Source organism: Periplaneta americana, chromosome 8 (genome assembly GCF_040183065.1).
Source record: "Periplaneta americana isolate PAMFEO1 chromosome 8, P.americana_PAMFEO1_priV1, whole genome shotgun sequence".
Classification (NCBI taxonomy): Eukaryota; Metazoa; Arthropoda; class Insecta; order Blattodea; family Blattidae; genus Periplaneta; species Periplaneta americana.
In genome coordinates, this window is record NC_091124.1 from 175,380,258 (window position 1) to 175,397,536 (window position 17,279).

A 17,279-nucleotide genomic window follows, 5' to 3' on the forward strand; every position below is an offset into this window, starting at 1 on the left:
CGCTGTGTCCATAATGGGATAGAGTGGCCAGTTCCAATGCATACATCACTGATTAGCTACATATTCCACTAATCAGACTTCAGATGCTTACAAACAATCATTGAAGTTATACCATATTAATGTATAATTTACATGGTTTGTGTTATGCAGAATGGCAGAAAAAAAACGAGAGGCCCGGGCAGCAGTGGAGTTAATGCGGGCCACCTTTGCACGTGTTCGAAGTGAAGAGGAGGCAAAGAGAGGTCTGGTGATAATAAAGGCTCTGTATGGACGCCTTGTGAATGTTGCTGACGTCAGCAGAAGAGGAACATCTGGAGAAGATGGGAGTGTAGAAACTGATACAGAGTATGTGGATGAGGTGATAGACGTAATGATTCCACTCCAGTGCCTTGTGAAGGATTCCAAGCTCATATTACATGAGGCTTCCAAGGTAAGTAGTATAGAGATATGTAGTGTAAGTAATATAATAACTAAGAAGCAGATTCCTATGTAATTAAATATTATTTTTGCGTGTGATAAAACACAATTAACAAAGTTAAAAATTCCGAATATGAAGTTTCAAGTTTAAAACCCGAATTTTATTTCACATAAAAACACATATTTTCACAAAAAAATTATGTAAGTACATATTTTCAGGAAATCTATTATATACACATAAATCTTGGAGTTTTTTTTTACTTGCATAACTTTTTTACAAGAACTTTTAAACATTTTAAAACTAAATCAATTATGTCACTCCGAAGTACGTTATCTTTTTAAGAATTCTTGGTTGCTTCGTGTTTCTAAGCGCTGTGTGGTGTATCCATGATCCATTTTCGTAATAGTATCGCCTCAAGTTCTGAGAACTGCTTGGCAGCATATCAGTGTTATTATTAGAGAATAAATTAACATGGACAAGGAGGAGAGATCTTGCAACACATAATTAGGAATGTTTGTTGTTGCTGAAGATGATTTCATTCCACGCTTTGTTTGTGAAACACAACAAATAAGAGCTCGGGTATGAACATTACTTAATTTAAACAAATCTCTCGCCTCTCACTCATATCCATCAAGTACGGCAATATGTCTTGTTGTGATTCCCTGTTATTGGGCTTCGTCAATCGATATCCTTCAAGAAATATTGAAAGATGGTTGTTTAAAAAACGATTTGGGTTTCCTACTAGCAAATCTAAGCTTTTTGTGTGACACCATAAAAAAACTCGAAACATCCAAAAACCTGTTGTCTGAAACAAGGAGGTGCGTGCCGTGAAAATTAAACTAGACTCACTACCAGGTTCAGAATTACAAGTACTAAGGGACAAATTCCAGAATGTGTTTGGGAAAAACAGTGGATATAAAAAATGTGTATTGGAGGGTGTGCCTGTAAGTGAAATTGACAGTGTATGTGTTTGTGATATTCCTCTCTTTAAATATGCACGTCTGACGTCCTATGATGTGGAAAGATCGTTTTCACAGTATAAGTCGTTGTTTGGAGATAAATCGGCATGCATTTGTGATGGACAATTTGGAGATGACCTTTGTTGTTCACTGCAATTCTCGGCCAACTACTAGCACTCAAGTGTGGTTGGTGAGTACCTAGTAACATTTTTTTTTTTTCAAGCTAAGTAAGGTATTTTTGTCATATTTAAAAGGAATATTTTTTTATTTTTAGCAAATATTTTCATACTTTTTAGCTCATATAAAATAAATATATTTACATTTTTTAGCACATAAAAATCCGGTCCCTAATAATAACAGTAGCAGTAAAAGTGTTACCAACAACACTAGCCAGTACCAAGCAGTTGCATAACTGAGCTTCGCCTTGTTATAGATTATGGGCCCACCATGGCTAAAGTTCTGGTAACTTGGATTCGAATCCTGGTGAGTCTGTGTGGACAAAGACGTTGTTAGGTGGTAGGTTTTTGCTGGGAACTTTAGTTTCACTGCTGACTCTATTAATCATTATAATCATCATACTGCTGTGCTGTTGACCACCTCCCATGGTGCACGTAGGGCAATTCTCTGCAGCATGTTCCTCCTGATATGGTGCCGGCCTATAGTCGCGCTCAGACCTCCTGACGTTTGGCGAGAGCCAGTAACATGCGAGCGTGACGTTGTCACAAGTACTTTCTTCGTCTCTGTCTCTCAGCGACAGTAGTTTTAAAAATGTGGAGCGCGACCCTTTCCCTGAGATTGGTTTGATAGGGAGATGCAGAAGGCTTCTTAATAATATTAATAATAATAATAATAATAATAATAATAATAATAATAATAACAACAGTAATAAATATCATCAGACTGCATCGAATGAAATTAAAAGTCACAAAATATACAAAGATTAATTGAGTCACACATAAATAATCATACTCTCTGAGATTATATCAGTTTTTGTAATAATTTTACTTTTATTGGGTTAATTAAGCAGTTGAATAACACAAAGGCACACTATGATAAAATAAATTGAATGTTAGACTTAATTTGAAATAGTAATTTTCTGTACAAATGAATTGACATGGCCCTAAATATTGTTAATTTTATTAGTTACAACAATGTAATTTATTCGTCACAACAATAATTTCTTTCTACAATTCACCTTAAACGCTCTTGTCAACAATTGGATCTTCACTGAACACAGTATTCGTTATAGCACTCCACCGACGACAATGACAATTTACTTGGACTATTACGCACAACAATGAACTGTTAATCTTAACTAATATTTACAAAGCACTATTTACAAATCAGAACTACCAGTTCTCAGTTCACAGTTCTTCTATCTCAGTCACTCGAGTTCACAGTATCTCGAACCACAGACCTTCAGAGACAGTTCACTGTACTCGAACTCGGGTCCCTCCAACTGCGGTCCACGGCACTCGAACTCAGGTCTTCGGATGCTGACGCAGATGCGGACGCACACTCGAGTCGAACTCCGGTACACAAGTCTGGCTTGCTTGCTCTGGCTTACTCACTGACTGAATAACTGAAAACTGCTGTCATTCCTTCGCGACCGTAATTTATAACCACAGCGACGTAGCCTCGAAAATTCGCGAGTCTTCCACTTCGACGGATTTCTGGAATAGTCGGGAAGGTCGTTCCACATTCACTGCGTTAAGTAGCAGCTGCGCGCGCAGCCTCGTCGCATTGACGTAATACACCCTCTCTCTTCTCTCCACCGCGCGACGTCACTCAATGTTCCGTGGAGCCTGTGCGATCTGCTTTCTTGCGGGACGCTGGTCGTGAGTTCGATTCTCACGTCGCTGTCACAATATCATTATGTCCATGCTGTCTTGCAAAAATAGCGGTTATTTTATGTCTGCGTTCCGTTTAAAGAAAATGATGAATTAATAAAACGTACTTCTTGTGCTGCAAATTTCTACTTCAGTAGCAGACGACATTAATGACGATAATAAAAAATGGTGATTCAATCACTGCAGCTGCGATGTCGGGAGGGTGTAAGTGCATGAAACTGAAGTGTGGTAAACATGAGGACCTGGAGAACACGTACACGGCAAACAACTATAAATGCTTTTTTCGAAAGAATTAAGTACAGTACATCATAGTTATAAATGCTCACGCCCCTACAGAAGAGAAAGACGACCATATAAAGAATAGCTTCTATGAGGAATTGGAACATACTTTTGATCAGTTCCCTAGATATCACATGAAAATTTTATTGGGGGATTTCAATGCTAAAGTAGGACGGGAGGATATTTTTAGACCAACTATTGGAAAAGAGAGCCTACACGCAATTAGTAGTGACAATGGAGTTAGATTAGTCAACTTTGCCACATCGAAAAATTTAATTGTCATAGTAGAAAGAAGGAAACAGGCAAAATTGAAATTCTTACAGGATCCAGTTGAGGAGAAGAGAGATAATTATTTCAATGAAAGACGGGAAGCAAGTCGTACACTTAGGAATAAAAAGAGAGGTTACTTGAAGGAAAAACTGAATGAGGTAGAAACAAATAGTAAGAATAAAAACATTCGAGATTTATATAAGGGTATAAAGGAATTTAAGAACGGATATCAGCCAAGGGTAAACGTTATCAAGGATGAGAATGGTGACTTGCTATATCACTCTGAGAGAGGAACATAGGTTCAGGGTGTTTGAGAATAAGGTGCTAAGGAAAATATTTGGGGCTAAGAGGGATGAAGTTACAGGAGAATGGAGAAAGTTACACAACACAGAACTGCACGCATTGTATTCTTCACCTGACATAATTAGGAACATTAAATCCAGACGTTTGAGATGGGCAGGGCATGTAGCACGTATGGGCGAATCCAGAAATGCATATAGAGTGTTAGTTGGGAGACCGGAGGGAAAAAGACCTTTAGGGAGGCCGAGACGTAGATGGGAGGATAATATTAAAATGGATCTGAGGGAGGTGGGGTATGATGATAGAGACTGGATTAATCTTGCACAGGATAGGGACCGCTGGCGGGCTTATGTGAGGGCGGCAATGAACCTTCGGGTTCCTTAAAAGCCATTTGTAAGTAAGTAAGTAAGTAAGTACATATTGAAAATGTCTTTGATGTACAGTACAGTAATTACATAATGGAGTAATACTGTATTACTTTTCATGGGTCATGTATTTCAATAAAGAAAAATGCTAATAGATACTGTATATAAGTCAAAATTAATATATTCGTCTAATACACAGTTCCAGTTAATAATACGGTTTACACGCGGTCCCTTGAACACCATCTTATCAGGATTTTATTGTATTAACTCATCAAATTGGAACCACTGGGTGTAGAAATGTGATTTTTGTTTCTATGTGTTCAGAAAACATTAAACATTCATCATACATACATGCAGGGTCCCTACAACATACCAATTTTCCAAGCACACTTGTTATTTGATTATGAAACTTTCTAAGCGGCGAGTATGCGTGCCCATATACTGCAACGTAGCACTGCTGCTATTGGCTATAGTCGAAAAGCGGACACACCTGCAAACGTCAGGAGGTTTGAGTGTGACTGTAAGGTTGATACTCATTACAAACAAAAGTACATGTTGCTTATCACTGGCAGACTGATTTCTCAGAACATCTCTGTGTAGCATTGCAGTTTGAAATATATCCCCAGAGTAGAAACACGTTTTTAATTGAACTTTTCGTTTTTTATTTACATAGAAACACTTTACAACCACTGAATACAAATTGTTATGGAAAAACCTCAAAAGGATTGTACATATAATTTAGTTATGTCAGAGTGTGTGGCAAAGTCGGTACAGTGCTGGCCTTCTGTGTCCGAAGTTGCAGGTTTGATCCCAGCGCAGTCGATGGCATTTAAATGTATTTAAATGCAATAGGCTTGTGTCAATAGATTTACTGGCATGTAAAATAACTCCTGTGAGACAAAATTCTAGCACACCAGCGACGCTGATATAACCTTGGCAGTTGCAATCATCTATACTAATAATAAATCTGTAGCCGAAATTTTTCTGGTAATTTTCGATTTTCCAAAAATAATTGGTCCTAACATATATAATTAACCACCCTGAAACCGAAAATCGCTTTTTTGAAATTTTTGCTTGTATGTCTGTCTGTATGTTTGTTACCTTTTCACGCGATAATGCCTGAACCGATTTCGATGAAAATTGGAATATAAATTAAGTTCGTTGTAACTTAGATTATAGGCTATATGGCATTCAAAATACATTATTTAAAAGGGTGGTTATAAGGGGGCCTGAATTAAATAAATCGAAATATCTCGCTTATTATTGATTTTTGTGAAATATGTTACATAACAAAAGTTTCTTTAAAAATGATTTCTGATAAGTTTTATTCTCTGAAAAATTTTGATAGGACTGATATTTAATGAGATAAATGAGCTTTAAGATTAAAATAACTGCCATCTAAGGTGGTGTATTGAAATAAAAAAACAAATGATTTCGTCTATAAGGGGCCTTGGACACAACAATCGAAAGCTATGAAACATAGCCTACAGACAATGTTTCTGTGTTTGTATGAAGTAATATCGGAAGCTAAATTAACCGATTTGTATAATTAATTATTATTTCATCATTGGAAAGTGTAGTTTCTCTGGATGGACATAATGCTATAATGTTATTACAGTAACTTGTGAGTGAATTGAGGACAGGTAAGATTAAAATAGCTTCTTATGCACAGAAAACTTGATAGGTTATTCTGTATATTCATTTCCTGTATTTCTTATAATAATGTTTATGAACATATTCATTTTTATCTCAGAGAATTAACGAACAACGAGAGTGTATTGATTTAGTATGCAGTAAAGGTACGTTAGCTTAGCAATCCATTATTTTATAATTCAAATTTTAACTATGCTCAATTGAATCGTGTTAAAATACATAAAATACATATGCAATAAATGCAATGCAAAAAAATTGGGTAATGAGCCAAGCAGATTATGTTGCGCTGTTGTAAAAGTTGTTCCTCCTGAGATTCAAGAGCTCCTACAACAAATTAAAAACTTTCTAATTCGAGTACATCCGTTATCAACACACTTTTTCATAATATAATATAATATAAACATAATAATAAATCTGTAGCCAAAATTTTTCTGTTAATTTTCGCTTTTCCAAAAATAATTGGTAATAACAATTAAGAAACATGTTAAAGGAATTGTCATTGCACCAAATGAGTGGTCTCTGGATCAAAATGATCGCATTTTAATGTTTTAAATACAATTTAAATTAAGTAACATATTAAAGGATTTATCCTTCTATCAAACACGAATGTTCCCTGGATCAAATGTCCTATTTTAATTATGTAATTACTTTATATTTATTTCTAACGGGTGCAGCAGAGCGCACGGGTACGGCTAGTCATTAAATAAAACATAATTAGAAAAAGCTTTTTTTTAAATTTAGTTATTATTGGCAGACGTCAAATCAGAGGAATGTCTGTTTCATAACACATTTACACGGAGAATGATGCCACTCTTCTTCAGTCTTTTTTGCTATCGGAGACATATAGGATGATTCACGAGGAAAGGTAAAGAATTTGGGATGTGAATTCTGAAGTCATTCTGAATCAAAAAGTTCATATGAATATAGGTCCGTTTTCGAACGGTTACGGAGATATGGCTCTTTGATTTCACAAAAACTTCTGAGATTCCATTGTACTAATTCGCATTTAGAGACAGATAACGGACAAATTTAAAGTTTATATCCACGTATGCATACATACCTAATATTCTAGATGTCGGGGTCGATGTTTTCGCACATTTTTAAAGCTACCTACTTCTGCTTCAGTGCACTGTTGCACTTGGGCTTGAATCGCGCTCATCGTTCGGGAGAGTTGCACGTTGTTCTTTATGCCGTATCCAAAATATGGTCGATTAGCGCCTCTCTCGTTTCCCCATTCCTTTGCTATACCAAGTCTTTCATCCAACCCCATAGACAGTAAATACTCTTCGATATGGTACCCTTCTGTTCGGAAAGCGTTGTTCATATTCAGCGACGGCACGCAAGGAACTTCTATCACACAAACCATAAACATACACAATATCGGCGTAGTCTATAGTCGAAAATTTATAAGGCATCTTGAAAAACACAACTTAACACTTCCGATAACTGTACCTGTATAACTACTGTATTGTAGGTAGCTGACTGAACTGCTGTGAACTGATAAGTGATAGCGTATTTGTTGGGACATTTGTAAAGCCCCACCACCTGGTTTGTTTCTCTTATCTACATCACTCACAATGCAGATTCCAATGTTACGTCATTCATTGCGACCTTGACCTTGTCTCACATCAGCAGCATATGGTAATGTCTGATTCACATTGGGGTGAGACGTTTTACCAAAAAAATGCATCAAGCTCCGCCATCGTTCGAAAACAGACCTATGTTCATAGTTTAATTTAGATAATTCTTTCATTCACTAATTAACTATTAAATTTGGAAGACTTTGTTTTTTATCATTAACATAACCCAGATTTTGCTCTTGATTTACTGCAAACTCCAATTGTCCCTCTTGAGACTTTTATAGTTATTTATGTAACTAGTACATACAATGTATCTTGAGGATGAGTATTGATGTTTAAGGACGAGATGTAAGTTGCTGAAAGTTTCACATACTTCTTACATGCAAAATGTTTTGATACTCAGTCTGTAAAGTGGTTTCTAAAACTAATATTAAAATAAAATTGAATCTTATTTTCAATATTTATTCATATTGATAAGCCAAGACCTATTTATTATAATGTATTTCTGATATCAAGTTTATAAAGGCGGCCACTTGAATAATGTATTGTTGTGGTTACCACAAATTCAATCCGTAAAGTGTTGTCACGAGGACTTGATAGGATTAATTCTTAAAATAGTTCATTTTTATGGACTGTTACCTGTCTCTAAAGCAACCACTTTACGGACTGTGTACCAAAAATTAATTTTTTTGTTTGAGATATAACTGTTATTGAAATTCCTTTCTTGCCAATATGTCGTCTAGTTGATCATCCTTGTAAGCTTTACCTTGCACATTCTATGTTGCTAGTTTTTTAATCCCTCCTCCCCTCCAAGAATTGTCCTAGTCTTACCTTTGTTATTAACAGAATTATCCATCCGGTCCATCCTAGGCTCGCTGTGAGATTTCAAAGCAATTATGACATCACTGCCCAACTGGTTGCTAGCTTGAAGGGGTAAAAAATGGTGGGATTAACATTTCCTACACATATATACTGATGGATCAACCACAGAAAACCTTACTGGAAGTCGACCTGGTTGGCGAGTTGGTATAGTGCTGGCCTTCTACGCCCAAGGTTGCAGGTTCGATCCCGGACTAGGTCGATGGCATTTAAGTGTGCTTAAATGCGACAGGCTCATGTCAGTAGATTTACTGGCATGTAAAAGAACTCCTGCGGGACAAAATTCTGGCACATCTGGCGATGCTGATATAACCTCTGCAGTTGCGAGCGTCGTTAAATAAAACATAACCTTACTGGAGCTGGAGTTACATGTACACATTTTTCCTTTTATCATTCTGTTGGCAGAGACACAACAAATTATGATGGTGAAATACAGGCTATACACATTGCTCTCCGACAATTATTAAATCTTCCCTTAAATAAATATAACAAGACAGTAAGTCTTTCAGATTCTAAAGCTGCAATTCAGGGAATATGTTCAAATGCTACAAAGAAGTCAACAAAAATAAGAGAATGCTACAAATGTTAACACAACTCCAAAGAGTTAATAAGATTGTCCATCTCCAATGGATTCCAGCACACTGTGGAGTCATGGGGAATGAAACCGCAGACACACTTGCAAAGAAAGGCACAACAATAAAACAAAAGTCTAAATTTAATTTCTCATATTCCTCAATAAAACGCTTGATCACTACAAAATTTTCTCATTCATACCTACAAGAAATAGAATCAAATGCTAAAGACAAAAAATGGATTACACTACTTTCCAACCCTGATATAATCCCCCAGAGACCAAGGAAAACAGCAGTTGCAGCCTTCAGACTATTGACAAATCATGACTGTCTAGCAAGTCATCTCTACAGAATAGGTATCTCAGCTTCACGCATGTGTGCCCTATGTAACGATCCAGCAGAAATGAATGAAGACCACTTGAAGACCTGTGAAGCATTAAGATCAGAAGAAACTACAGTTCAAAAGTATTGGAAAGCACGACTGTTAATGGCTTCATTGCCAAATGCAAGGCACTAGACAACAACAGCAACAACAACATTTCCTCTGTATGGAAGGTTTTATTGTCGGACCATCGGATCTGTGCCCTTCAGCGCTGTCGTCGTTCTTGAAAAAGTTAACGCCTGTACTCACTCCATTCCACCCGCTTTCCTCCCACCACGTTAAACAGCAGACCACGAACCTTGCCGAATAGGGATGTTGCCAAACTTCCGTCAAATGGTGTCATAAATAACTGGTCTTCCATGCTACAATATCATTTCTTTCAATCAAAATACATCTTGAATTTCTACATTTTTTAAACCTAAATCCCATGTCTCGAATCACTTTCCGTAGTGTTTCTCTCCAACCCTGGAAATTATTGCTTCTCTCGCAACCTTCAGTAATTTCTTCAATGTTGGAACTTTTTTCTGCACGGTATAAAATTCTTGTCTTTCTTCTTAAAATATACATCGGTTCACATCATCTACAAGAATTAAAGATTCCCTTGGTCTGTTCTTCCCTGGTGGTTCTACCTTTTCATCTCCTGCACAGACTCTCTCTCTCCTGATTTTCTTTATTAGGTGCTCTGACCTGTCTATATAATTACATAACATGTTGTATTAGTTAAGTAATTAATTTTAATACATAATCAATTGAAAATTAGCTCCGTACATAGATGAAATTATTGGGGATCATCAGTGCGGTTTTAGGCGTAATAGATCGACTATTGATCAGATTTTTTGTATTCGACAGATAATGGAGACAAAATGGGAGTATAAGGGTACAGTACATCAGTTATTCATAGATTTCAAAAAGGCATATGACTCGGTTAAGAGGGAAGTATTATATGATATTCTTATTGAATTTGGTATTCCCAAGAAACTAGTTCGATTAATTAAAATGTGTCTCAGTGAAACATACAGCAGAGTCCGTATAGGTCAGTTTCTATCTGATACTTTTCCAATTCACTGCGGGCTAAAGCAGGGAGATGCACTATCACCTTTACTTTTTAACTTTGCTCTAGAATATGCCATTAGGAAAGTTCAGGATAACAGGCAGGGTTTGGAATTGAACGGGTTACATCAGCTTCTTGTCTATGCGGATGACGTAAATATGTTAGGAGAAAATCCACAAACGATTAGGGAAAACACGGGAATTTTACTGGAAGCAAGTAAAGCGATCGGTTTGGAAGTAAATCCCGAAAAGACAAAGTATATGATTATGTCTCGTGACGGGAATATTGTACGAAATGGAAATATAAAAATTGGAGATTTATCCTTCAAGGGGGTGGAAAAATTCAAATATCTTGGAGCAACAGTAACAAATATAAATGACACTCCGGAAGAAATTAAACGCAGAATAAATATGGGAAATGCGTGTTATTATTCGGTTGAGAAGCTTTTATCATCTAGTCTGCTGTCAAAAAATCTGAAAGTTAGAATTTATAAAACAGTTATATTACCGGTCGTTCTGTATGGTTGTGAAACTTGGACTCTCACTCTGAGAGAGGAACATAGGTTAAGGGTGTTTGAGAATAAGGTACTTAGGAAAATATTTGGGGCTAAAAGGGATGAAGTTACAGGAGAATGGAGAAAGTTACACAACACAGAACTGCACGCATTGTATTCTTCACCTGACATAATTAGGAACATTAAATCCAGATGTTTGAGATGGGCAGGGCATGTAGCACGTATGGGCGAATCCAGAAAAACATATAGAGTGTTAGTTGGGAGACCGGAGGGAAAAAGACCTTTGGGGAGGCCGAGATGTAGATGGGAGGATAATATTAAAATGGATTTGAGGGACGTGGGATATGATGATAGAGACTGGATTAATCTTGCACAGGATAGGGACCAATGGCGGGCTTATGTGAGGGCGGCAATGAACCTTCGGGTTCCTTAAAAGCCATTTGTAAGTAAGTAATCAATTGAAATAAAATAAGCCTCACCTGTGATCGCAGCTGCTCTTTTTGTTGCCTTATTTATAGGAAACAGATATTGACCTGTTTGTTTCTCTTAATCGCAAAATGCTATTACGTACTTGCTTAATAATATTTCTTTCACCACTTCATGTTACAGTGTTCATGTTGAGTTGACAACACTGGACTGCAAGTGCAAATAAACTGTCCTGCAAGAAGGCTAAAATTGTGAATAGTGGGGGAGAGAAAGGGAGAGAGATAGAAAAGAGAGAGGTAGGAATGCAGGGAGAGAAATGAATTACCGAGGCTGAGAAGGAATTAGGGTTCAGTTCGCATATCTTACGGGGGCACAGATCCGATGGTCCGACAATATACTGCCAATATTTGGTCCCCAGAGCCTCATCTGTAAAAGCAGGTTGCACCATGGGCAAGTTAAGGATGGGATTTGAATACGAGAGGTTATAGAATGCATTTCACTGTCCCGCCCCCCTCCCCACCAAAAAAATGCAAAAAAAAAAAAAAGACATACTTCTTACACCAAGCATACTCCATGAAACTTGTCTTTCTGCGCTTGCAGTTTTTCTTCTTGATGTTAATGTTGAACACTTTATGAACACTTTTCTTCTGGTAACTAATCTGTAAGCATACCCACATTCTGCAGCAAGTAGGTTAATGATGATTTGCACCTAGGGGCTCATGACTCTCTCCTTAGTCATAGTAATGAGGATTACTTCGTCCTTGCTTTCTTTTGTTAGTACATGTGCTTGCTTATTTAAAAATGCAATATACAACATTGAAAACAAAAGCAATTGAATAGCTTATGTATAGAAAATGCGTTGCAGTTGCAGTTAAATGAAAAGCCTTTCATTGAAGGAAATGTGCATGTAGATTTTTATCACTGCTGTATATATACAGTATCTATATATATAATTTGAACTAATAATGGAAATTACAAGAAAACGGCTGGACGGATTTTAATAAATGACCCCTCATTTTGAAGCTTGGAACTCAAAGATTTTCGGAAAAATAGTAGTTTTCAGTGAAATGTCAATTTTTAAACATAATTTTCCTTATTTTAATGTACCGAAGTACATATGATATTTCCATGCAGATATTCTGCGTCATCATGCGATGAAAGAGTAATGGAACGGAGAAAAATTCTCTCCGGTGCCGGGATTTGAACCCGGGTTTTCAGCTCTACGTGCTGATGCTTTATCCACTAAGCCACACCGGATACAACTCCGACGCCGGTTAGAATCGTCTCAGATTAAGCTCCAACTCTTGGATTCCCTCTAGTGGCCGCCCTCTGCACTACGTCATAGATGTCTATGAACGCAGGACCGAAGTCCATACATGTGCTGAGGTGCACTCGATATGAGTGACTAGTTGGCCGGGATCCGACGGAATAAGCGCCGTCTTAAATCACAAAGTGATTTACGCATATCATATATATTATTTTAATGTACCGAAGTACATATGATATTTCCATGCAGATATTCTGCGTCATCATGCGATGAGTTGTATCCGGTGTGGCTTAGTGGATAAAGCATCAGCACGTAGAGCTGAAAACCCGGGTTCAAATCCCGGCACCGGAGAGAACTTTTCTCCATTCCATTACTCTTTCATCACATGATGACGCAGAATATCTGCATGGAAATATCATATGTACTTCGGTACATTAAAATAATATATATGATATGCGTAAATCACTTCGTGATTTAAGACAGCGCTTATTCCGTCGGATCCCGGCCAACTAGTCACTCATATCGAGTGCACCTCAGCACATGTGTGGACTTCGGTCCTGCGTTCATAGACATCTATGACATAGTGCAGAGGGCGGCCACTAGAGGGAACCCAAGAGTTGGAGCTTAATCTGAGATGATTCTAACCAGCGTCGGAGTTGTATCCGGTGTGGCTTAGTGGATAAAGCATCAGCACATAGAGCTGAAAACCTGGGTTCAAATCCCGGCGCCGGAGAGAATTTTTCTCCGTTCCATTAATCTTTCATCGCATAATTTTCCTATTTTCCAAAATCCATCTGTCGTCAGTTTTGAGTACTAGCTAATAGCATTCACGGCCGACTTGATATACCCTTCGGTTTTTTGTAAAGCAGAAGCGAAGCGAGCATCAAGTCGGCTGTGTTGCATTTCAGAATAAAACAAAACACATACCACAGTAAACAATATTACACGAAGGCCATGATCTGCAAGAATGCTGACATATTTAGAGCTCAAATTAAATTGGTTATTAAAAACTTAACTTGCTAAAAATAATTTACAGGTTCGATTCTGTGGTGTGTAATTTTCTGGGTACAGCTGTGTATTTGATAGTAAAAACTACAAACCTTGAGGTGGTTTGATGGCATTATTAGCATTAGAAATGAAATATTATTGTAGTTAATGCCATGATGTGACTATTTTCATTAATTATACATATTAATGCTATAGTGATGATATGAAAGTGAAACGTTTTGGGGTTATATAAGTAGATGTAGAGAATAACTTAAATTAGACTTTGATTCTATATTTTACTGAGTGGCGGCTATATAGTATATGTTACTGAAAGCTATAAAACTTACGTAAGATAATAATATTATTAAAAATCAAATATTTTTATAATTATTAATCAAGTGGGGTTGGGTCTTTTTCATATATTTAATGGCGGTGTGGTGTAGATATTATATGCGTGGTTCTCTTCAGTATTGGCTCGAGGGAGAGTATCTTTCATTGTTATGGAAGCAAATTTCCAAATGTCTGTTATTCTTCATTGAAAATAAATCTGAAAAATGTTTATTTGAACGTCTAATGAACTTAGTTTGCAGCATTTGCTGCACAAGCCACTAGTATTAAAATATTTTAATGCTTTAATTGACTTACCAACACCATCCAATATCAGAACATGATGAAACTTCGGCTCACTATTAGGGGTATGCTTAATTATACAAACTGCTACAGGATTATTCTTAGCAATACATTACTGCCCAAATATCGAAATAGCATTTTCAAGAACTACTCACATTTGTCGTGACGTAAATTACTGTGGATAATCCTTAAATAACATTGAAGAGCACTGGTGTATCTGTTATACTTGGCATGGGAAGAATATCTGCTCTAAGAGCAATGAAAACTATAAAATAATATAAATAGTTCATTTCTTTAATCTTTATTTAATTTTATGTGCAACCATTATTAAAATAATGTACAATATACATAAAAATTTAAAGCCAGATATACAAGCAGGCAGCAAACGGTCACAACTTATATTATGACTTAATGGTGAATCTTTTGGTCTTGTTTTAATGAAAGTAAATGTACTGGTAACAATGAAAATATTTTTCCCAACGTGTTAATATATATTTAAAAAAAAAAAGCAGTGATGTACTTGTAGCAAGAAGCTAGTAAAGAGATCTAAGCATATGTGCAGCCATGACAGTCCACATGATTTGCATTTTAATTATTAACCTTAATATAGAATATTGCTTAACTGAGCATTCGTACAAATTCCGAATACTGTACTTATAATAGTACATTTTGCAACGAGCCTATAATAATAGTAATTAAGAAGCGAGTATGGATGTTTATGAAACTAGTGCAAGCGAGTTTCATAATTTTCATACGAGCTTCTTAATTACCATTATAGGCGAGTTTCATACGACTTTTTATGCTCGACCATATTTCTAACTTGAAATTACCGGTATTCAGATGTATACATTTTATTTGTATCTGACAAGATCGGAAGTGACCTTGTTCTAGGTCGTGAATTGTGAGATGTGCGCAGACGCGAAAGTATTGATTTTTTCCGAGGAACAATAATGTCATTGACCTTGATGTAGTCCCGTTAAACTTGATAATATGATAATATTATAACCTTGATTATTGAATTCGACATTGAAAAACGAGATGACAAATTGAATTTATTTGAATATTATTTACAATTAACGCTAATTATTATAGTAACAGAACATAACCTTCTGCGACAGTATTGGATTTCCAGCCTCCATGACTTTTCGCTAATTCTCTTTCGATTGCATATCCGAGAATAATCGATACTTGCGGTTTTATAATGGTACAAAGCTGACTTGTCATTGGCTGAACACATGTAAGCTGAGTTGTCATTGGCTGAAGACCTGTACTGTAATGAGTAGGTGTACTGTAATGATATGCATTAAAGGACTGCTACCGGGTGTATAATTAGTACATTTCGGCATGGTCGAGCATAAAAACATTAAATATACAGAGTAGTACACGAAATGGAACTACCTGGTATTCACCATACAGTTGGGAAAAACCTTGGAGGAGGGGAGAAGAAACCAAACATGTAATCAGCATTTTGGAACCTGTGGAGCAGAGTCCAGCAAGCTAATCCCTTGACCACGCTGATGGCCTCAAAATGAAGGATACTGAATATATGAACTTATCTTGTCAGTTAATTTAGAATTCAGCGTAATATATATTACAAACATTTTCTGACTGCGTGAACTGTCGTGTCTATAAGATCTTTTACATAATGCAATAGTACATTATGCAACGAGCCTATAATGGTAGTAATTAAGACGCGAGTATGTTTATGAAACTCGCTTGCGCTCGTTTCATAATTTTCATAGGAGCGTCTTAATTACCATTATAGGCAAGTTTCATACGACTTTTTATGCTCGACCATATTTCTAACTTGAAATTATTCATAAGTATTTATATTATTCTTATCTGACTAGGGAGCGGAAGTGACTTTGTGCAATATCGCGTAAATTGTGAGATGTGCGCAGACACGAAAGTATTGATTTTTTCCGAGGAACAAATGTCATTGACCTTGATATAATCTAGAGAGTAAAATGAACATTAATCTTGATAAAACCTTGAAATTGATCTAGATATTGAAAAACGAGATGACAAATTGAATTTATTTGAATATTATTTACAATTAACGCTAATTATTATAGTAACAGAACATAACCTTCTGCAACAGTATTGGATTTCCAGCCACCGTGACGTTTTGCTAGTTGTCTTTCGATTGCATATTTGAGAGTAATCGATACTTGCGCCTTCATATTGCTACAATGGTGCTTTCTGATTGGTGGAAAACCTGAACTTTAATGAATAGGTGTACTTTAGTGAGGTGCATTAAAGGACTGCTACCAGGTGTATAATTATTACATTTCGGCATGGTCGAGCATAAACTATTTTACATTACTATTCATCTTCATTCAGAAGATTTATTTGCAAGAAGTTTTCTTATGTGGTTTATTATAAGATCTTTATTGGAAATAAAAAATGAAAATACTTTGCTTAAAGAAATGCTATATTGTGTTACAGAGCCACTTGCCAGGATTCTACGACCCTTGTGTTGGAGAGGAGAAGTCGCTGTTAGTACACTACCTGTTCCACAGTCATGTACACGAAGTGACAGTAGAAGACAATGAGCCTTTGAGGATACCAAAGCAGTGTAAGTCACATAAAAGTCATGCTATTTCAGTTTGATTCTACTATATCATCAGATTTAAGAATAATGTTTTTTTTTTTAATTTCCAGCACATCGGGTGAATGCAACTTGACGAGTGTTAAGATATATAGTCGACTTTTTTGCTAGTTACTGGGTTGTAAATTTGTAAGTACTGCATAATTTGAAAAAATGAAAAATAGATAAAACAATTACGAAAATCTCTAGACTTCAGTCATTTGTTAGTATTTTTAGCAAGTACAGCCTTTACTCACGCAGGACTTACTTGGTTTCATTAAAGAGCTTCCTTATTTTTACATGAAAT

At 36.4% G+C, this 17,279-nt stretch overlaps 1 protein-coding gene across 2 annotated transcripts in view; it reads left to right on the forward strand.

Moving 5' to 3' along the window:
- The window catches only part of LOC138705258 (dnaJ homolog subfamily C member 11), a 42,602-nt gene extending 25,421 nt beyond the window's left edge, over positions 1-17,181 (forward strand). The window contains exons 9-11 of one of the 2 annotated variants that reach the window (XM_069834090.1): positions 151-430; positions 16,831-16,960; positions 17,047-17,181. In XM_069834090.1, coding sequence (XP_069690191.1) covers positions 151-430; positions 16,831-16,960; positions 17,047-17,069 — 433 coding nt within the window. In that variant the 3' untranslated portion in view covers positions 17,070-17,181. The other variant, XM_069834089.1, reaches the window with a different exon arrangement.
- Positions 17,182-17,279: the final 98 nt, after the last annotated feature.